Here is a 24,770-nt window from a genome sequence, read left to right on the forward strand (position 1 = left end):
TATAAAGGTATCTTTTTTAGTGTAACCAAACTTAAAACAAAGTGCAGTGATGAAATAAATGGGCGTACCCCACTCACGGTAAAGGTAGATTGGGTATATGCCCGTAGCAGGTTCTTTGTGTCTCCTTAATTAATGTGATGGTCAGGAATTTTTTTCTCCTAAGTGCAGATATAAAAAACAAATAAACATAGACAATGTGTAGTCTCGTCCTAACCGGTGTGCATATATACAAATGTTCTACAGAAGAACTATGAAGGTGGTGTGCACAAATCGTACCAGGACTCACTCTTAAAAGATTTTCTTAATGTGTATAAAGGTTTCTTTATGTGAAGATTGGTTATAGAAGGTTCCTTCACCAAATATAAAGAGAAAGGGTTTTTATACCCATTGGCAGCAATAACTGTGGATAATGATGGCGTACCGGACTTACGGGTTGTTAAGTCTTTACACTCCTATAGCGTTTTCTTTTTTGGCCTGTATTGTCAATCTCACTGAGGAAGCATCCAGTGAAGGGTTTTGGAAAAGAGGTGATGGCTGCTCACTCTCCACACTAGCCGTCGACGCGTTTCGGTGTAAAACACCTTTTTTCAAGACATGAAACCCGTAAGTCCGGTACGCCATCATTATCCACAGTTATTGCTGCCACTGGGTATAAAAACCCTTTCTCTTTATATTTGGTGAAGGAACCTTCTATAACCAATCTTCACATAAAGAAACCTTTATACACATTAAGAAAATCTTTTAAGAGTGAGTCCTGGTACGATTTGTGCACACCACCTTCATAGTTCTTCTGTAGAACATTTGTATATATGCACACCGGTTAGGACGAGACTACACATTGTCTATGTTTATTTGTTTTTTATATCTGCACTTCGGAGAAAAAAATTCCTGACCATCACATTAATTAAGGAGACACAAAGAACCTGCTATGGGCATATACCCAATCTATCTTTACCGTGAGTGGGGTACGCCCATTTATTTCATCACTGCACTTTGTTTTAAGTTTGGTTACACTAAAAAAGATACCTTTATATGTGTACCTCCCCCTGATATCGGGTGAGTGAGGTGCGCCCATCAAAAATAGCTTGTACCACCAATTCTTCACAAATAATTAGAGTAAACAGATTTACACATTACTGTTTATTCCTTTTTTCATGATTTATACGCCACTTGGAGCAAAGGGGGAGAATAGTAAAAGAAGAGCCCAGCGGAGAAAGTACACGCTACGTGCACATACAGTGCCACTCACATTGTGAGTAGGGGTACGCTCACCCTTATTTTTCTACTTTGCCCCATTGGTGAATTTGTTTTGATCTTGACGTTTTCTGAATTTCATCTAATCGGTGGTTTTCTCTTTGATTTACTTTCCGAAAATACACACGGAGAGGACTTGTATACGTGGAGAAATAGATTGAAACCATTGATGGTCTGAATACCATCTGGATCGGTTCCGCCTCAGACAGTTTGGAAATCCCACCTTTGTATTTTCTTGCTATTGTTTTGGTTGTTAGGTGATAACCACAGGATAGTACGAACTAGGGGCATATCCTATACCATTTTGTCTTGTATATTGTGCAATCAGCTGCTCTGTATAAGCTTATAGTATGTAAATTATAGATATAACTTCAGTGCTGATTGGTTAAGCAACTTCTCCACTGCTCACTTCTCCTACCTTATAACTGCTTCATACATCTGCCCCACTCTGCCCAGTCTAAATATGATCCTAACTGACATTTGCTGGGCATAATTCACAAATACTGTAAGGCTCAGTTACCGGAAATACTATGTGACTTTTTTAATTTAATTCTTTGTCATACTGTACTTGTTTACTGTCGATAACCGCTCTTATGGTGTATACAGGACATCTACTATATAAAGAGAATCAGCGGCTGTGCCTGGTTGACAGCATTTGCATAATCATGTAGGCAGGGCGAGTAAGTAGGATTATGCCAATGATACCATTCTCATTGCTTCTCATTGTTGGTTGAGGCTGGTGTCATTTGATATAAAATGTGCTCATTAAACAAATAGTGACATGGTTTCATTTGTGGCACGTTATACTTACATACAATAATAGCTTAGAGATGCGGCTTGATGGTGCATACCTCCCAATGCTGAACGGGGAGGAGGGACAATTCGAGCGCTGGCTGCACGTGAACAAAATGTTGGGGGTGTGACCTTGTGGTAAGAGGCTGTGGCCTATTGTCATAAGGTCACTCCCCATTTTGGTTCTGTGGGGGCATGGTTAGCGTTTTTTGTAGCTGCTGGCTATGTCCCCAGACAGTTGGGCTGCATTAATAGACGCTGTGCGCATGCACATAGCATCCATTCACAGGGGGCGGGGGGGGACTCCCAAATGCCCCCCCCCCCACTGCAGGACACTGCTTGCCCTGTGAGGGACGCAGGAATGTCCCAAAAAACTGGGTTGTTCTGATAAGCGGGACAGTTGGGAGGTATGCGTTGTAAGTTATTATTATTACTACTGTATATCATATTTGTACACAATATAATGTATTATTTATTAAACTATTTATATTTTGCACACATAATATGTAGAACTTTGCAGAGACTACTTAGTTCTTAACATCATGCCTGCTGCAGTGGAGCTTACACTCTATGGGCCTAATTCAGATATGCACAATGTTGATATTTCCGCAGTTGAGCAGTTATCCTCTAACTGCACATGTGTCATGGTCAGTGCATTATGGTTGGCGCACACGCCACAATACCTAAGTTACAGCAAAGTAAAGCGCAGGGAGGATTTTCTCTCAACCTGATGGACAGTAAGGGAACAAATGTGGCCGTTATGGGGAGTGAAGGCATAAACAAAGGTGTGTCACAACATTAGGCATAAAACATGTCTTTCTCTATCCTCTCTTGAATAGCTCTTTTCATAAAACATGTCACCAGGCTCTCAGTTCCCACGGACATTGGACCTTATTCTGTTTGATACGTTCACATGCACGTTCGCATGCACTCGTTCGCACGTTCGCATGCACTCGTGCGAATGGTAGTCGCACGCACGCAGACATGCAAATTTACGCCCATAACACATGTGAATGTGAGGATTCGCAATGGTACCCAAAGGGCAGTGGACTCAAAGTATCTGCACACTTGCGTGCTCCTACACACATTGCTGTGAAAGATCATGCACTGTGCGCGCGTGTGAACAACCTCTGTGGGTGATTTCATTCGCAACTCTAAAGGTGGCCATACATCAGAAAGACCTGTATTACAATCATGATTGTGTCCAACTTTCCCTTCAACTCCCTGGCAGTCCTTGGCGGTTTTTGGACAAACAGTGTACTCACAATCGGTCATGCAATCCATTGTACAATTCAGCTGCTGCATATGACTGGTAATGTCACAATCGATTGTATACACCTAAACTGCCTGAAAACTGCCACTCAATTGATGCCTGTCATACAGTATAAGCAGTCAAACGACCAATTGCATGTGCTTAAAAGTACATGTAATCGGCTCCCAATCCCAATTAATCAAATGATACAGCACGCAGTGGCGTAACTATAGCCCCGCAGCCCCCGCGGTGGCGGGGAGGTGCTGAGAAGGGGGGGTGTCTCCGGGGATGGCAACTGCACCTGCCTCCGCTTTTGTCGGATCCCGGCTCCTGCAGCTAATAAAAAGTGACAATCAAAAAATGGCTGCCCCCATACAGAAGACCGTTTTTAAGGTTGCTACAAGAGGCCGCGGCCTCCTCTAGCATCCTCAAAAACTGTCTGCATTATGGGGGCAGCCATTTTCTGAGTGTCACTTTTTATAAGCTGCAGGAGCCGGGAGAGCTGGGACCTGACAGAAGCACCAGCGGCAGGAGATATCCCGGCTGCATGGGGAGGAGGGGGGGGGGGGGTTGTTAACCCTAGGGGTTGGAGGGGGATTTGTTAACCCTAAAGGGGGCGGCACTTCCTGAATTTGCGGCAGGGGGGCGCAAATTTAATAGTTACGCCACTGACAGCACGTCTGATCAGAGGACCAATTCCCCCAACCAGCGGGAATGCACATTGCACAATTGTGTGCACACAATTTACATACAATCCGTCATACAACCAGTCGTTCTGGTGTATGGGGGCCTTAGCACTATGCACGCAGTCAAGCCATTCTCAACCCATTAGTTAATGACATGATTTGACTCATTTCATTGTGTTTATTGGAAATAATTTACTAATCTTGGTACTTGTGTATTTTGGCGGCGCCCATCGCATCGCATACCATAACGCATATGATGGTATGCGATGCGACGCGATTTCGTTCGATAGTGTGCGATGGCATACAATTCTCAAATTGTATGCCATTGTACATGGCATACAATGCCATACGATGCGATGCGATTAAACATTGTATAAGCACCCTAATGGGTGCTTATACAATGTTAATCATCCTAATGGGTGCTTACAATGTTAAATGCACCCCCATGCCACCCCCCCCCCCACTATAAACGTGAATCCGAAGCGTGGCGAGCGCAGCGAGCCCGCGAGGGGCGGCGGTACGCGTCCTACGACCTTTTCATACCCTCACTATCCACGTCGGCGTGGAGTTGAGAATAGAATAGTGTGTCGAGCGCAGCGAGCCACCGAGCCCGAAGCGTGGCGAGCGCAGCGTGCCCCGCGAGGGGACGCGGATACCTGTGAAGCCCGCGAAAGGACGCGATTACCTGTGAAGGTATCCGCGTCCGCTTGCCACGCTTCGGGCTCGGTGGCTCGCTGCGCTCGCCACACTATTCTATTCTCAACTCCACGCCGACGTGGATAGTGGGGGTATGAAAAGGTCGTAGGACGCGTACCACCGCCCCTCGCGGGCTCGCTGCGCTCGCCACGCTTCGGGTTCACGTTTATAGTGGGGGGGGTGGCGTGGGGGTGCATTTAACATTGTAAGCACCCATTAGGGTGCTTATACGATTTTTTATCGTATAGGGGGTCAAAATCGCGTCGCATCGCATGCCATCCGGTACATGGCATGCGATGCGATGCTATGCGTTCATCGTACGATGAACATCAGGGGCGCCGCTATAATACACAAGTACCCTAATCTTAACATACATAAGAGACATTAAAAAGACTGATGCAAGTGTGGTTTAAACAAATGAAACATGTTTTGCACAATGATTGTCAGTCATTATAGTGATTTAGTAGTCATGTTTCCAAGTGAAAGTGTCCACATGCACACAGCGAGGGACGTGTGGTGAGGTAAATGGCTGAGGAGTCCCTGGCAAGTACCTGAGCCAGATTTGCACACAATATATGAGCCATGGGGTACATGCCAGCATTATCCACATGTGCAGCAATATGTACTGCTGGAGATTCGCTGAGCTTTTATAAATGTGCAGAAAAGGTAGCCAGGTGAGGCACTGCCTCACCTGCCATAGACTTTTTACTGCAGAGTTTTGACTATAAAAATTATTACAATAATAAAAAAAGATTTTTTTATATATCCTTTGTATTTTTGACATACTTTATAAACTTTATAAACTCCAAACTCCGATGTATACGTTAGTATGACAGGAAAGGCTGTGCCTCACCTGCCTCACCCTACCGCACGCCACTGCACACATCAACAGTTTGTAAATCGAATGTTATTAAGGTGTTACATATACGCACACAGATATATTAGATATGAAGTATGAAAGGTAGAAATATTTAAAGTGCAATAGTGTGCTTACTGTGTGCCTGCATTGAGGAGTTGTGGTTAGTTAATTGTTTAATGAGAAAAACTTGTATGGTGCATGGGTGAGTATTGAGTGCAGGTGCATGCATTTCTCTATCATCTTATCCTGGTGATGCAGCTCAACATTGAGATGTGGGAGGGTCCGCAGGAGCCAGGCACCTATGCTAAACTTTCAGGGGGCAGGCTCCTCCCCTCTGCATCCCAACATGCTTCAGTTTCGTTTAGGTGCCCACTGGAGTGGGTGCTATGCTGAACAGTTAGGTATTTTTTATTTTTCTTAATTTTACACTAGCTTTTAGGGCAGATGCAGTGTGAGGATTCTATGAGAATCCTCACACTGACAGCGCATGCAGGAGCTGACAGAAGCGCATCCTGTCAGCGTCCTGTGCGCAGGGAGACGATGTCTGGTCTCCCTGCGCAGCGCTTCTGACTTCCGCAGCGGTGAACACTCCTGGGCGCGGGGAACCCCCGAACTGGCTCCCCACAGGGGGGGATTGTAGGAAACGGGGTTCCCGCGATGGGGCCGCCATCTTGGATTCGGGCTTACAGGCTGGACTCCTAATGGAGGGCGCAGCCTGTCACAGGACCATCCCAAGTGATCCCAGGCAGAGGGGGAGGCACTTGGAGCAGGAGAAGCAGCTAATGGGAGCAGCCTACAGGGGGCAGTTGGCGCCAAAAGCTACAGACCCCGCTGTGGCAGGGACTTTTGGTCTCTTCCTTCACCCTGCATTTTGGCGCCTTTGGGAAGCACTAAACGCGGAGCTGAAGGTTTCCTGCAGAGTGACAGCTTCTCTTGAGCCACGCTATCCCCGCTGATCTGAGGATCTCTGAGGCAGACAGATAAGTGCACTGCATACTTTTACTCAGTATATTACCTGTCATTGTGCACTGTGTGGGTAATCATGACAGAGAGGCAGTCTGCTGGTGTGGGAGAGTGTGCAGTGTTTGCGGCTTAGATTTAACTCTGGACAGATGGCTAAGGGGGACATATGCCCCTTTTGTAAGGCTGGACCCAGTGGAGCGCAGGCTAAAAAAGGGGATCAGCCAGAGCCTTAGTGGGCTGTTGCCTTAGGTAGGTCTGTGACAGCCTTGGTACAGGCTTTGGGCAGACAGAAGGAGGACCTGGCAAGGTCTCCTAGGCCTTCATCCTCCTCACAACAGTCCCTTGGTTTCATTCCTATGTCACAGGGGGAACCAGCCCTGCTGCAAGTCATGCAGGACACAGCACAGGGCATGAAGAAATTTAATATCCTCATGTAACATTTATCCAGCCCTGATTTCTCTTCTTTGGGTGGATAATTTCAAAATGGAGTCCCTGAGATCGGTACTTTTAGGTCTGGAACGAGGGGAATTCCTTGCGTCTTTGCACATTCAAGACGCGTATTTACATGTTCCCATTCACAGAGAACATCAGGCTCTGCTTTGGTTTCAATCAAAAATCTACACCTTCAATTCCAGGCTCTACCCTTTGGTCTGGCAACAGCACCAAGGGTATTTACGAAAATTATGTCAGTGATGGCTGCAGTTCTGAGAATGCATGGCATTGTGGTAGTTCCTTACTTGGACGACCTGTTGTTCAAGACGTCTTCAGCAGAGAAACTACAGTCGGATTTATCTGCGGCAATTCTTTTTCTTCAGGATCACGGGTGGATCCTAAACATACAGAAGTCGAAATTGACACCAACTCAATCTCTTCAATTTCTGGGAGTGATCATGGATACCCATCTACACAGGGTGTTCTTACCGGAATCAAAAGCAGTAGAGATCCGTCATTTAACCCTGTCTATACTTTAGATGTCTGCCCCTTCGGTGTGGAAATGTCTGAAATTGCTGGGAAAAATGGTGGCGACATTCGAAATGCTACAGTTTGCCCGCTTCCACTCTCGACCTTTTCAGTGGAATATCCTGGCCTGTTGTTCCGGAAATCACAAGATCATGAAGACGGAGTCAGTAGTCCTATATCAGGAGACAAGGACTTCTTTGATTTGGTGGACGGACTTGGAGACTCTTTAATGGGGGCGCTCTTTGCAGACGTGGGAATGGCTGGTGGTCACCCCCGATGCCAGTCTCCAGGGCTGGGGAGCAGTGGACCAGGAATTGAGACTCCAAGGCACTTGGTCCAGGACAGAGTCATTGCTGCCAATCAACGTATTGGAGTTGAGAGCTGTTTGGCAGGCAATTCTGCAAGCGGAGGAGAGATTGCGAGGCTTTCCTCTTCGTATTCAATCGGACAATGCCACAGCGGTTGCCTATCTGAATCACCAAGGAGGCACGCAAAGCAGTTTGGCAATGAGGGAAGTCTCAAGGATCTTCATTTGGGTGGAAAAGAATGTTCCAGCCATTTCAGCAGTATTCATCCCGGGAATACAGAATGTAGAAGTGGACTATCTGAGCAGGGTGAAGCTGTTGGAAGGGGAATGGTCATTGAATCCACAGGTTTTTCAGGAGATTGTATCCAGATGAGGTCTCCCGGTAGTGGATTTAATGGCCTCCAGGCACAATTGCCAGGTACCCATCTTTTGCTCAAGGACCAGGGATCCTCTGGCTTGGTCGGTAGATGCTATGACGAGTCAGTGGAACTTCAAGCTGGCCTACATTTTTCCACCGTTCCCGATGATTGCTCGGTTACTGAAAAGGGTGAGGTCTCAGGGCATTTCAGTGATCTTAATCGCCCCACAGTGGCAGAAGAGGTCTTGGTACTCCAGCATTCGGGAGTTGTCGATAGATTCGTGGCGTCTACCGTTACGGACAGATCTTCTCATACAAGGGCCCTTTTACACACCTCTCACTCAGAAGCCCACATACAGACCTCTTACTCAGAAGCCCATATACACACCTCTCAATCAGACACCCACATACACACCTTTCACTCAGACGCCACATTCACACCTCTTACTCAGACGCCACATACACACTTCTCACTCAGATGCCACATACACACCTCTCACTCAGACGCTACATACACACTTCTCACTCAGACGTGCATACACACTTCTCACTCAGACACCCACATACATACCTCTCACTCAGACACCCACATACACACCTCTCACTCAGACGCCCATATACACATCTCTCACTCAGTCGCACATACACACCTCACTCAGACGTGCGCACGCACGCACATACACACTTCTCACTCAGATGCCCACATACACACCTCTCACTCAGACGCACGCACACACATACACACCTCTCGCTAAGACACGCGCACAAAAATACACACCTCTCACTCAGATGTGCACACACACATACACACCTCTCACTCACGCATGCACACACATACACACCTCTCACTCAGACACGTGCACACACATACACACCTCTCATACAGATGTGTGCTTACACACATACTTAAATCCACACACAAACACCTTATTCACTCAGACGCGCACACTCACACACATGCCTTTTTTCACTCAGATGCACACACACACACACACACAACTTTTACTTAAAAATACACACACACTCCCATTTTATTTAAACAAAAACAACATTCCCTTAAATAAAACACACACACACAAACACTCCTCACAAAAATTCTGTAAAATCCCATTGCTATCAACACTTAAGACCCCCACCCCACATGTGCCACACACACAGAGCAGCAACAGCGCTGGCAGTGCCTACCTGCTGACTGCAGCAATCTCCCCATAATAGAGCAAAAGAGTTTCTCATCTACAGAATTCTCCCGGACAGCTCTCAGCCTTGGAGGAGCTGTACGCTGGAGATCCCCCTGGTGTCAGCCAGCTGCCGGCTCACTCTGTGTGAAAATTAATGAAAGGAGGAAGCTGGTGTGCCGCGTGACACTACTCCTCCGGGGATGGATCGGCAGCCAGTGTGAGGCAATGGAAGAGTGCCCCCTTAAGAGAAAAAGCCCAGCAACAAGTGACTCCATTGCCTCCCGTAGTTCTGCCACTGGTGGGAGGGGAGAGGAAGCTAAAAGCCAGGTACCAGACATCACAGCTATGTGCACTGATCGCACATTCGCAATCGCGGTAGCCAGCCCCCCAGGGTCCCTGGTGCACTGTGCTGTCTAATTGTGCAACAGATTCAGCATGCAGTGCACCCCGGGCCGCCAGTGTCAGGCACCGGCTCTATACGCCATACAAGAAAATCCCCGGTGACTACCCTTTTCAAGTATGACACTAGCTTGCCAGCCACTCAGAGTTTGAGTACTGGCAGCCACGGATAGTGATTGGCTGCTGGTACTCAAGGTCTCATTGGCTGGTAGCCGGTGCTACGGGAGCCCATCTCATCATCATAAATCAGTCCTGGCTGCGCAAGCAGGTGGGCTGGCAGAGGTGCGGGACAGGCCACATCAGTCATTCCCTTTGCTCCACCCGCCACTACATTATAGACACAGACCAGGAAGCCGACCGACTGAGCCTCCATCTATTCTGGCCGCAGCAGGGGAGCATGCAAGGTACAGTATGTGGGCTGGTGGAGGCGTGGCAGCTACTTCTGATTTGCTGCTAAAGAGAGGACAGATGATGAGAGACAGACAGCGTGAGTCACAGCCTGTCATCATCCATCCTCTTGTCAGCGGCAAGTGTACTCCTTTGCATAATGATTCATATTGTGGACTGGTCAGACATGGTGGGCGGACAAAGGCAGAACCGTTCCCTCTCCAAATTGGAACTGGCAGAACACAGTTCCGCCCCTTCTGGCCCACTTTAACCGCATGATTATATTGTTACATATTCTGTAGGCATACTGTCATGTGATTATTACTTTCATCTCATATCAGCAGCCACTACAGGTATGTGACCCTGTATCATATCAGCTACTACGAAGAGGGAATTTTGTGAGGCAGTGGTGACTCCTTTGTGTTAGGTTTGCTCTTCGTAGTAGGTGCAGAAAATACTTGGATTCCCATATCCACTAATTATTTAAAGCCCTTCATTTATAGTAACACTTTCACTGTATTTTTTTTATTTTCAGGAACATGCATTTAATATTTGTAACAAAGCACTTGAAAATCATTTATTTCTGTTAGTTCCTTTTGGCTTGTAATGAAACATAGAACAGAATTTTTATCCTTCAGGTAACCTCCACCCTATTTGATCATTATAAGGATATTATATACCTATACCATGCATGTTTAACCCTTCGAGTGCCGAGTGAATTTGTCAAAATTGGTGTGAAAATTGCCAAGCAAACATTTTTATTCATCATAATGACCTGTAATGTTTACCTAATATAGGAAATATAATCTTTTTCTGCACAACATTTTTATTTAAATTTATATAACAAATGTGAGCGACTCTGGCATTTCTAGCTGATTTTTTTGTGCATCTCTCACAGGGATGCTGGCACTCAAAGGGTTGAATTCTATCATATCTCTTCTGTCAGTCCTATCATTTCGCAGTTTATTTTATGCTTATCATGCAAAAATACTACACAAAATGTTAGCAAAACTCATACTGTACTGTATTCACATCACTTAGCTGACTTCATCTATCTATAATTTAATTAATTTATTTTCTTTATATTTTATTACCAGCTTTTTTTGTATTTCATTGTTTCTATATTATGTTAGTTTTATCTCTTAAGAACCTTGAGTCCTATTGGAGGAAGAGAGATATATACATAAAACTATTATTATTTCTTCTATAATGTGACAGATTTTTTTTTGGTACTTGTTTAGTTTCGCGGCGGCCGATATATCAGATGCGGTATATCGGCCGATCCAATGCGATCCGATGCGATTTTTTACCGGTTCATAACCCCACTATCCACTACGCATGGAGTTGATTTTATATAGTGTGGTGAGCGCAGTAATCCGCTACACTCGCCACGCTTCGGACTCGGTGGCTCGCTGCGCTCGCCACACTATATAAAATCAACTCCATGCGTAGTGGATAGTGGGGTTATGAACAGGTAAAAAATCGCATCGGATCGCATTGGATCGGCCGATATCGCATCTGATATATCGGCTGCCGTGAAACTAAACAAGTACCTTTTTTTATTACATTGTTTTCATTTGTATAATTATGAAATCATATTGTTTATATTCCGTTAATTACAATGTTCATTGTTTTGTTTATTTCACTTTCTACGCTGCAGCATCTGCAGGTATTGCAGTATCACAGAGAAAAGTGCGTCAGATCAGTGACCCTATTCAACAAATTTTAATCCAGCTGCATAAAATTATCTATATTACACAGGTACAAAGATTGTTTTTTTTTATTTGTATATAACGTTTTAACTTTCATTATTTTTAAAAAGGTAATGTAAAAAAAAATATCCAACAGATGTGGCCAGCCTGATCTTCGAAATGTGTGTCCAATTTGGATGCCTGTGTCTCTGCTTAATACATTCTCCTATGTATATATACATAATTAGCAGGTTATATGCAGGGCTGGCAACAGAAATAGCACTAGTAGTTGTGTGGAGCAGAGAGGGATGGTGGCATATTGGTGGCAAGAAGTCCCATTTAATGGCTGCCCCCAGTGCAGACAGTCTCACTTCTGAATTGACAGCTACTACCCATTATGCCACACACCGTAATGCCTACTACACATTCTACCACACACCGTAATGCCCATTACACATTATGCCACACACTATAATGCTCATTACATATTATGCCCCACACTGTAATGCCCATTACATATTTTACCACACACTATGATGTCCATTGCATATTATGCCACACACCATAATGGCTATTACACATTAGGCCACAAACCATAATGCCCATGACATATTATACAATACATGGTAATGCCCATTACTTATACCACACCGTAATGCCAATTACACATTAGGACACATTCCGTAATGCTCATTATATATTATGCCACACATGGTAATACCCATTACACATTAGGCCACACACCATAATGGCCATTGCATATTATTCCACATAAGTGCCACTTACCTACATGCTCTTTGTCAGGTGTTGCATGCTTAGTGCCAGGGAGGTTACATGCTCGGTGCCAGGGGGGTTACATGCTCGGTGCCAGGGGGGTTACCCTTGCCTGGGTATTATGTTCCTTGCCATGGGGGGTACATACTTGTTGCCATAGGGGAGTACATGTTCATTGCCAAGTGGGAATTACCCACTCAATGCCCTGTGAGGATTACATTCCCAGTGCCAGATGAGTTAAATGCTTATTGCCCAGTGGGATAACATGCTTGTTGCCAGAGAAGGTGTGGGGGGGGTAAATGTTTGCTCCCAGGGGAATTTACATGCTTCTTGCCCAGGGGTAACCTGTGCATCATAGGGGCCCCAAATTCAGCCCTTGTCCCTTCATTCAGCTACCCGGCACTGAACTGCAGTGGGTGGCAGGCACTTAATATCGCTCCCAACAAGATTTTTTGCGGCTGCAGCGCTGCAGGGACTCGGGAGGGGAAGCTGCCTGGGGATGCCTGTTTAAAGACACGCGTTTACACACACTGACATGAGCCGGTGCTGCTGCGGTGCTCATGTCAGTGTGTTTGTAAGCGGCGGCCGGAAGCTGCGTGTTCTGACATGCGTCCCCAGGCAGCTTCCCCTACCGAGTCACTGCAGCACCGCAGCTGCAAAAATTCTTGTTAGGGGGGTGGTTTATGTGTCAGGTGCCCATAGCAATCCAGTGCCGGGCAGCTGACTGCAGGGAGGAGTGGCTGATTCTGGGGTCCCCTTTGACCCCCCCTGGCGCCAGGCCTGGTTATATGATCACACTGGTATCATGAAGGGTATACAGGTTGAATATAACTTATTCAAATATCTGTTATCCAAATTTCTCCAAATTTCGAAAACCGTTGTGTCCAAAATATATATATACTGTATTTGCTAAAAACCTGCGGGCATCTGTAATTGGCACTACTGCAAGAAAATGATTGCTTGGAATTCAAATTCAGTGTCTGAGATTGTACACAAACATTGAGGGTTATTCTAAATCATTTGGTCCCCTACGTGTTCGCCCGGGGGACTGATTGTTTGCATAGGTTTTTATGCGCATCAGGGAATTTTCCTATCGGAATGCCCAGTGTTTCATGGGCATTCCCATGAGAATGCTGGGCATTCCCATTGTAAATCCCCCGATGACATGGATGCGGGGGGCAGGCAGCTGACGTCAGCGAATGTCTGCTGACTGCCCTGTCCTCTCACAGGGTGCCTTTAGGTCTGAGACACCTTAGAAGTGTCTCAGATCTGCAAGCGCTGAAGAAATCATTTAATGGTCGCCGACCATCAAATTATTTCTTTGGGGGGCGGGTTGACTGTGCGGGTGGGGGCACGGTTTCATGCGCAAATAAAATATATTTGTGTGTATTTCATGTTTCATGTGTTTATACAACATAAATGCAAGCTACCTCAAGATACATCATTCAAATCTAAAAATATTCCAAAAAACTTAATAGTCCGTTATCCAAAATGGTTCCGGTCCCGAACATTTTGGATAAGGATACTCAACCTGTAATTACACGGTACCTACTGGTAATAATAAACTGAATTCCATGGACCTGCACATAAATAGGAGCCTATTGGTATATATTAATTAGGAATCTATTTTGCTAATTACTGATAAAATTGGAGAACTTACAGTATTTCTGCTCCCGCTAATGTTATACAATTGAAACATTTCTGAACACAGCGACATAAGACACAGGTAAATAAAACACAGTAGGCAAACATTTCACTCTTTTCATACACTTTATTATTTGGAATTGTTTGCACCCACTGTATGTACATCTATTTTTATACTTTTTTTACCTATATATTTCACTGTTTGTCCTTGAAGTCACATGGCATCTTTTAAGAAGACCATATTAAAAGTAATGTTTAAATATTCTTTCAGTGCACCTACCAACACAACCCTTCTTCTCGTACATGTGAAAGTGGACATTATCTTGTAATGTTTTGGGGGCATGGCCATGTGTCTTGCCCTTTTTTTCACACTGTGAGCACCCTGGCAGCCACCAGCATCTCCCTGCACTGGTGATGCCATCACTGCTGCAGCACTTCTTGGCGACACCATCTGAGGGAGTAGCACCAAAAAAACAGTACATTTTGGTGTCATCCCCTTGTATGGGGCCACTTGGTGCTGAACACCACCCCTAGTGACACCCCACCTGAGAATAATGAAGGTAAATGCCCCGTGATGAAATTCCATATGGGACCTTCAAAGAGATACAAAAATAACTCCACAAATAATGAGTACAAGCTGAACGCTATCTTGTGCAGTGACTTGTGGTATAACATATTATCGAGAGTATATGTTTCAAATATTGAGGCAGTTGTGACCTTCAAATCCCAGAGAATGTAACAAAAAAGTATTACATCCCAACAACAATGTCTTTGAAATATTTTTACAATTTTCCTTATGTTCCCCAAGCTCCCTCCAGCTCTTCAGGATAACCTCAAAAGGAGAGTTGTTGAGCGATACAAGAAATCTCTGTTCAGTCTCCAGAGCAATCCCTGTAACCTGAAAGCAGAGATGCAAAAGGTAAAACGCATGCTGTTTATATTATAGAAGAAAACTATCTTCATTGGTAAATAAAATGCTCCTTTATGTGGTATGTAGTATTTTTGTGATATTCACTGTCATACCTAAGGTAGGCTATTATAATCAAAAATTTTGTATATAATACCCTATTATTACTCACTTCACATAGGCTCATTTGCTCTCATTCATGAGTTCCTTGTCCTATACAGATTAAAATAAATCAAATACAGTTTTCATATGAAGTATGAGTGTAATGGTTGAATAACAATGACAACTACGGTGCAGACCACGCATAGGATATAGCATGAGGGGAGGGGCCAGTTACATTAAAAACATCCTTATATGGTATATGCAGGGACGCTTCTAGAGGAGGAGGCCGTGTGAAGACTCCATCTGGGCTCCCTTCTCTCTAGCCAGCAGCACTGTAGATTCTTGGCACTAGGGTCACTAGAGGACCCGCAAATGGTTCTGACACTCATGCATTGTCCAGACCGTGTCCCCTTCAACATCGTTTCAAAGCCTCGCCCCCCCCCCCCCCCCGCCAGCTCTTAGACTGCGTTCGCATTTTCCCACAGTTGAAGGGCTTGCGCATACCAATTACCGATTTCCACATTTCTACAACCCATACTGAATTAGGCACAATATCTGGCTGTCCAGTATCTGGGAGTACAATTGGTATAATGTTTTGTTTGGTTAGTGTTCGCTGAAAGAACAGACACAAATGTATGTAATTAGTGCACATAATGAATTGCAAAGATATAAATATGCTTATATACAGTATGTAAAAAATGCTTCTAAACCAATTGAATAGTTAGATGAACCTAGTAATACAAATTTAAAACATCATGCACAGTAAAATATTATATATATATATATATATATATATATATATAATGAACACCCAGATAATGCAGTACTAAATATATATATATAATCTTATATCTTGGTTATTCTCGAATATTTCACTACTTTCCTACACGAAACATAAGTATATTACTATTCAGCACCACTGATAAGTGGTTATGCAAAGTAGGGGTATATCTTAAGCCCCGTACACAGGGTGCAATTCTAGCAAGAATCTTCAGGGATATGGTCACTGAGCGACCATATCCCCATGCGTACAGGGGCGACTGCTGCGAGAACGCGTTCCTGCAACCAGTGGCGTAGGGAGGGCGGAGCCACTGGAGCTCATGCTCCGGGTGCCGTTTGGCCAAATGGCGCCGCCGGCCCGCCCCCCCTCCACAAAGCGTTTGCCGGCACCTGCCTTCTGCCCTGCTCACCCGGTTTGAAGCCCCCCCCCCGCCCGCCCGCATCCCCCGTGGAATGACACCGAAGCCTGCGGCACGCCATGTATACACGCTGCGCCCTCCAGTAGCACCACACAGCCAGGAAGTGTGGGAGAGCGGTTCCGCACGCCGCCGACAGTGCTGGAGGAAGCTCCAGAGGAGAACAGCGGCGCCGTCACCTAAAGCCCCCTTCAGTGAGCACAGACGGACGCCGCAGCGCTGATCAGGAGGGAGAAGGCCGCGTCTGGGGACTTTTCACGTGCTTCTGGGTCCCGGGCTGTAACAGCGCAAAGCGCTGAGAGATCTGCACGGAGCTCCAGCTGGTGAGTGTCGCCGGCAGCACAATACCTTCCCACCGCAGATTTTGCAATTTAGAGTTGGGGATGTCAGTTGTCTATGCAGGATCTTTAGGTCCTACTCCATTGGCCGGCCTGCCGCCTCAGTTACTGGCACACACACCCGGATCGTAGCAGATTCAGTTACAGCGTCGTATAACGCAGCAGATTCCGTTACAGTGTCTTATATAGTGCAGCAGATTCCATTACATTGTCTTATATAGCGCAGTAGATTCCGTTACAGTGTCTTATATAGCGCAGCCGATTCCGGTACAGTGTCTTATATAGTGCAGCAGATTCTGTTACAGTGTCTTATATAGTGCAGCATATTCCATTACAGTGTCTTATATAGCGCAGCAGATTCCGTTACAGTGTCTTATATAGCGCAGCAGATTCCATTACATTGTCTTATATAGCGCAGCAGATTCCATTACATTGTCTTATATAGCGCAGCAGATTCCGTTACATTGTCTTTTATAGCGCAGCAGATTCAGTTACAGCGTTTTATATAGCGCAGCATATTCCGTTACATTGTCTTATATAGTGCAGCAGATTCCGTTACAGCGTCTTATATAGCGCAGCAGATTCCGTTACAGCGTCTTATATAGCGCAGCAGATTCCGTTACAGCGTCTTATATAGCGCAGCAGATTCTGTTACAGCGTCTTATATAGAGCAGTAGATTCTGTTACAGCGTCTTATATAGCGCACCATATTCCGTTACAGGGTCTTATATAGCGCAGCAGATTCTGTTACAGCGTCTTATATAGCGCAGCATATTCTGTTACAGGGTCTTATATAGCGCAGCAGATTCCGTTACAGTGTCTTATATAGCGCAGCAGATTCTGCTACAGCGCCTTGTATAGTGCAGCAGATTCCGTTACAGTGTCTTATATAGCGCAGCAGATTCCGTTACAGCGTCTTATATAGCGCAGCAGATTCCGTTACAGTGTCATATATAGTGCAGCAGATTCCGTTACAGCGTCTTATATAGCGCAGCAGCTTCCGTTACAGCGTCTTATATAGCGCAGCAGATTCCGTTACAGCGTCTTATATAGCGCAGCAGATTCCGTTACAGTGTCTTATATAGCGCAGCAGATTCCGTTACAGTGTCTTATATAGTGCAGCAGATTCCGTTACAGCGTCTTATATAGCGCAGCAGATTCCGTTACAGCGTCTTATATAGCGCAGCAAATTCCATTACAGTGTCTTATATAGTGCAGCAGATTCCGTTACAGCGTCTTATATAGCGCAGCAGATTCCGTTACAGCGTCTTATATAGCGCAGCAGATTCCGTTACAGTGTCTTATATAGCGCAGCAGATTCCGTTACAGCGTCTTATATAGCGCAGCAGATTCCATCACAGTGTCTTATATAGCTCAGTAGATTCCGTTACAGTGTCTTATATAGCGCAGCCGATTCCGGTACAGTGTCTTATATAGTGCAGCAGATTCCGTTACAGTGTCTTATATAGTGCAGCATATTCCATTACAGTGTCTTATATAGCGCAGCAGATTCCGTTACAGTGTCTTATATAGCGCAGCAGATTCCATTACATTGTCTTATATAGCGCAGCAGATTCCATTACATTGTCTTATATAGCGCAGCAGATTCCGTTACATTGTCTTATATAGCGCAGCAGATTCAGTTACAGCGTCTTATATAGCGCAGCATATTCCGTTACATTGTCTTATATAGCGCAGCAGATTCTGTTACAGCGTCTTATATAGCGCAGCAGATTCCGTTAGTGTCTTATATAGCGCAGCAGATTCTGTTACAGCACCTTATATAGCGCAGCAGATACCGTCACAGTGTCGTATATAGCGCAGCAGATTCCGTTACAGTGTCTTATATAGCGCAGCAGATTCCGTTACAGCGTCTTATATAGCGCAGCAGATTCCGTTACAGCGTCTTATATAGCGCAGCAGATTCCGTTACAGCGTCTTATATAGCGCAGCAGATTCCGTTACAGCGTCTTATATAGCGCAGCAGATTCTGTTACAGCGTCTTATATAGAGCAGTAGATTCTGTTACAGCGTCTTATATAGCGCACCATATTCCGTTACAGGGTCTTATATAGCGCAGCAGATTCTGTTACAGCTTCTTATATAGCGCAGCATATTCTGTTACAGGGTCTTATATAGCGCAGCAGATTCCGTTACAGTGTCTTATATAGCGCAGCAGATTCTGCTACAGCGCCTTGTATAGTGCAGCAGATTCCGTTACAGTGTCTTATATAGCGCAGCAGATTCCGTTACAGCGTCTTATATAGCGCAGCAGATTCCGTTACAGTGTCTTATATAGTGCAGCAGATTCCGTTACAGCGTCTTATATAGCGCAGCAGCTTCCGTTACAGCGTCTTATATAGCGCAGCAGATTCCGTTACAGCGTCTTATATAGCGCAGCAGATTCCGTTACAGTGTCTTATATAGCACAGCAGATTCCGTTACAGTGTCTTATATAGTGCAGCAGATTCCGTTACAGCGTCTTATATAGCGCAGCAGATTCCGTTACAGCGTCTTATATAGCACAGCAGATTCCGTTACAGAGTCTTATATAGTGCAGCAGATTCCGTTACAGCGTCTTATATAGAGCAGCAGATTCCGTTACAGCGTCTTATATAGCGCAGCAGATTCCGTTACAGTGTCTTATATAGCGCAGCAGATTCCGTTACAGCGTCTTATATAGCGCAGCAGATTCCATTACAGTGTGTTATATAGCTCAGCAGATTCCGTTACAGTGTCTTATATAGCGCAGCAGATTCCGTTACAGTGTCTTATATAGTGCAGCAGATTCCGTTACAGCGTCTTATATAGCGCAGCAGATTCCGTTACAGCGTCTTATATAGCGCAGCAGATTCCATTACAGTGTCTTATATAGTGCAGCAGATTCCGTTACAGCGTCTTATATAGCGCAGCAGATTCCGTTACAGCGTCTTATATAGCGCAGCAGATTCCGTTACAGTGTCTTATATAGCGCAGCAGATTCCGTTACAGCGTCTTATATAGCGCAGCAGATTCCATTACAGTGTGTTATATAGCTCAGCAGATTCCGTTACAGTGTCATATATAATGCAGCAGATTCCGTTACAGTGTTTTATATAGCGCAGCAGATTCCGTTACAGTAAAGAATGTAACCTTTCATCCATTTAGATTTTTTGAAGTTTTTTCTTTTCAAATGTAAAATGCAACACATGTTAGCCACGCGCCCAATTCATTACCGGGGGGGGGGGGGGGGGGGGGGGATTTGCCCTTGCTCCGGGCACCATGGCACCTAGCTACACCGCTGCCTGCGACCAGCCCTGCATTGGTCACGACCGCGGCTTTCCTCTTCGGCTCCCGGGCAAACAGCTGCGTCCCCCTGCGGCTTCCCTCGACAGTATCTCCTTTTCTTCAGCGACCATCTCTGGTCGCTGATGAAAAGAAGACACCGAGCAATATGATTGCTGAGCAATATATTGCTCAGTAATATATTGCAAGAAATCATATTGCTCCGTGTGTACAGAGCTTTAGAGTATTTCTCCCATGCCGGAGTACAACTTTCACATCTACTAACATATACAAATTTCTAGCAAAATATAAACTTCCAAGTTCTAACACCATTAGAGTAACCCTTTAATACTATCCCAATATTATTTACTCATCTCAGCAGCATCTGTGCCATATAGTTCTACATTCTCTGCTTGCATAATTAATATCATCCGTTTGTCCTATCAAGAACATGCTCAATCAATTTGACACCATTAGATTCTCCATTAGCAAAGTCAGCAACACTTTTATTATTAATGACAACCTCCTCGCACTGTCCATCCTAGTTGCACTTCATATATTTCTCTTTGCTCCATACCTCAGCAACTAACTTAGTTAAAGGGGAAATAACAACTCTCATATAACATCATTTTAATAAGAACTATTTATTGTTTAATGTTTGTACAAATATCTTAAGGGGCATACACATGTTGAGATGTTCACTTAGCGCTGTTTTTTTACTGTTAAATATGCATTGTTTTTGAGATGTACTAAACATGAACAGTGATAAAGTGGAGAGTAATAAACTACGGTACTTATGTAATATCTGGGCTCCCGTTTTTCTTATGAGACCGCGTCCCCTCGCGGGGCTCGCTGCGCTCGCCACACTTGGGCACGGTGGCTCGCTGCGCTCGCCACACTATATAAAATCAAATCCATGCGTAGTTGGATAGTAGGGGTATGAAAAAATGGGGTGCATTTAACATGGGAGCCCAGATAATACATAAGTACCTAAACTACAAACCCCTAACTGTCATATTTAAACAAAGCCTGTAACCAGAGTTGTCAGATCATCCCTTTAACAAGCAACACAAATGAATTACACAGGCTCTTGACTGCTTATTGAATGTAATAACAGTTTATATGAACTCTGACTCCTCCCAACCATACCAACTGTCATTATGGCCCTTATTCTGATCGGTGCGGATATTCCCGAATTCTTACGGTGCGGTCCGCACGCCACGCTGTGCGGCGGCGTGCGGCCGTCGTCCGTAGAAACGCCCACGTGTCCTCCGCATTCGGACGGACTCACTCTTTAGGAACAGGGCGTGTTTACGGACGACATACAAACCATGCGTGTGCGGGGGAAACACTCAGATTCTGCACGGTCTGACCGCGTATGCACGGCCTTCCCGCATCAGAACGGACGCGAACCGGCCACTACGCACAGATGCGGTGTACTTCCGCAAAAAAACAGACTACTGTTATCTGAGTTCCCAAATAGATCACATGACACACTTATGCAATTATCAAACCACTTTGAGAACAGATTGTTGCTCCTGGTCATCTGTTATTTAGCTAATTGATCCTTAAACACTTACAAGCACTATACATTAACCCTAACATTCCCTATGTCAATAAAAATGTCATCTACCCTTTTGCTGTGTACATATCTAAACATCCACATGTTTGTGTTTTAAATGCTTTTTGTACTTTTAATGTTAAATACTAAAATAACACACAGACAACTTCTTAAACAACGGCAAACTTTTATTACACAAATAAAATAAAATGGACCAACATCAGTCCAGCAGCAGGACACAGAGGTCCTCCACATGAGCGGTCATCCGCCTCAGGTCCTCCCTTAAGCTCATGAGAGCCCCTCTTACTCCCTGGGGTGGCTCCTGGTAATCTGTGTGCATGAGAAAGGGGGTACAACATTAATTATGCTACTCACGTACACCTTGTACAGTCAATCCTAAGTACCTACACCATGAGAAATCATACATACAAAAAAAGCCTTAGCCACTCTTGTATGTAATGTCATCAAATATATGATCATGATGCTGCCACCACACACACACACACTTGTGTGACATATACATTTCACAATCTATATATCAAAAACACAACCACACTTGAGGATCACTCACAGTTGTCCTGGCCAAAGACTCCTCACTCAACTCAAAACATACACCCACTACAACATGCCACATTTACCCATACATATATACCTGCATGTTACTGCTTAATAGCTAAACTGCATGATAGATAGATAGAATAGATAGAATAGATAGAATAGATACCACAGGAAAATGCTAGGCTACTCCCTTTTCCCATTACTTCATGATTCCTTGTCACATTTGCCAGATAGGTGAAAGTGCAGCACTAATCCGCTTCCATACACCAAACAATTTCTAAGGTCAATCCATCATACATAATACCTTTAAAAAATACATGACAACAACACGGGCACACTGGCTAGAGGGGTGCCCATGCAAACTGCCCACTTGGGACTCCAGTATAAATCAGGCCTGCCCATAATCCATTGATGTTTTATTGTTGCTTCTATACAAAGAGCCTCCATAAATAAACACTCATCACCTACATGAGCATCCAGATTGCACGTTTGCAGCATGGCCCTATAAGACCAAAGTGTGTCTGTTGTTTCCTATTTTTTGGGACTACTCTTTACTATATTATAGGAAAATTGAATCAGCTGTGCGACATAACAAACTGTACTTAACTCAGTAATGAAGCATTATGTCTACTTACCCCTGCCATGCAGCTCCACCAGGTCCTCATCCTCCACATTGGGAGGTGGTGGCACATCGTGGAGGGGTAGGGGCACCTCCTCCTCCTCCACTTCGACCTCCTGGGCCTCCTCCGTGTCCTCCTCTGTCACGACCTCCTGGGCCTGTGTGGCCTCCTCAATGGCCACCTCCTGTGTGGCCTCCTCAATGGCCACCTCCTGTGTGGCCTCCTCACTGGCCACCTCCTGTCTGGCCTCCTCACTGCCCACCTCCTGGGCCTCCTGACGTGCCTGTCTGGCTCTCTCCCGCGCTGTGGGTTAAACAAACAAAATGGGTGAGTGTCATTTGACATTGAAATTACTCTAACAAGTACATATCATAACCACATGATATATGTGTTATATATCACAAATATAGTATATGGGTTTTCTATGTCATCAACACCCAATTGACCTCATGTAATATTAATATTAAATAATGTGAAAATGCAAACACTCACTGGCCTAGATGCACTAGCCTTCAAAAGTGATACAATGTAGAGTGATAAACACGCAGCCAATCAGATCCTTCCTGTCATGTCACAGACTGTAGATGTAAAATGCCAGGTAGGAGCTGATTGTCTGCCTGTTTGTTACTCTCCATTTTAACACTTTTGAAGCAGACCGAATCCTGGCCACTGTAATTTATTGGTATTTTGCGAAAATACTTACAGCGCTGCAGACGCCGCCTCAGAGCCTGCAGACGCTCCGGCTCCCGCCTCCGCAGGTCGGACCATCGCCTCTCCAGTTGGGCGATGGTCCTCCGCACATGAGTGCGGGCGAATATGCGGCGCCGGGCCGCAACATATGCCCGGCGCTTGTCTCTATTGCTTATGAAGGGGCCTGCCTGCCCCAGTCTGCGCTCCATCACTGCCACCAGCGACATCAGCTCCGCAGTGGAGAAGGGCTGTGCTCGCTGGTAGGCAGCCATTTTAGCAATGGCACAAATCAAACAATCATGTGCTGTCATTGGTTGGTCAGAGTGATATTTGGTATTAACTTTATTGTTCATTTTTACACTAACAGCGTGTATGCGCCCGAACAGACGGCTAACCCATTGCATCGCACAGCCATCCTAAACAGTGTAAAATAAGATGGAAACACATTCTATCTAATCTATAACATTCACCAAACATGGGTATAAGCAACAGGTGAAATAGTGTGCATCACTAGACACTTACACCTAACTCAACAAGGTACTAAACAGCTAATTTATAATGAAAGCTATGCAGCAGAAACATAGCAAATAGTGGCAGACCTTTTCCCAAAATTAGACCATGCTGCCATGTGTACACTTACCTTCTACTGGCCCATACTACAGAGGTGGAATGAAAAGTAGCTAGAATCCAGCCTGAATTTGGAGTGCTTTCACATGTGATTTGGATGCTAGCACTGATTACTTGTGGCTAAGTGGTGGACTGGATTGACATATGGAATAGGTAGTGTCAGTTGTACTACATAGCAAACAAGTGCACAGTACAGAAGTACATTCAAATATACATGTCATGTCTGACCTCAGTTTTATTTGGTCATTGGTGTTGGAATCTGCATGTAGCTAATAAATCACACTTACTGAGTTTGCCAGGTTTTTTTAAAATATTTTTCAACACCAAGGGGCGGCCCGTATGCGCCGCACGGTTGACGCTGGCGTACGGGACGCGGCCGTACGGAACGCAGGTTGCAGCTGATTAACGCCAATTACAGAAATAGTATTTAAAGTTGTCCTAGAAAGGCAAACACTTGTTGCAAACATGCCAGGCTCAGAGTCAGAGGAAGACCAGGTGGTGCAGAATCTCTTATCCCGCATGGAGGCCAACACCACCTATGTCCCCCTCAACCCAGAGCACCCAGATGGCCCATCAACATCAGGCCAATCAGCAGCTGGGCCATCCTCAGCATCAGCAGAATCATTGGGAACACAGCAGGTGGCTTCCCAACAGAGTAGCCAGCCCAGCACTTCAGGTACAGCAACCGGTGGCCGTGGCAGTGGCAG

General features: G+C 45.1%; 1 protein-coding gene across 3 annotated transcripts in view; it reads left to right on the top strand.

Annotated features, from left to right (window-relative positions):
• Positions 1 to 24,770, top strand: part of NEK10 (NIMA related kinase 10) — a 335,666-nt gene that overhangs the window by 269,348 nt on the left and 41,548 nt on the right. For all 3 annotated transcript variants that reach the window (XM_083188708.1, XM_083188706.1, XM_083188709.1), the window contains 2 exons: positions 11,752 to 11,852; positions 15,009 to 15,119. In XM_083188708.1, the coding sequence (XP_083044834.1) occupies positions 11,752 to 11,852; positions 15,009 to 15,119 (212 nt within the window). The remainder of the gene's footprint in view (positions 1 to 11,751; positions 11,853 to 15,008; positions 15,120 to 24,770) is intronic.

The sequence above is a fragment of the Crinia signifera genome, chromosome 5 (assembly GCF_055691185.1).
Source record: "Crinia signifera chromosome 5, ASM5569118v1, whole genome shotgun sequence".
NCBI lineage: Eukaryota > Metazoa > Chordata > Amphibia > Anura > Myobatrachidae > Crinia > Crinia signifera.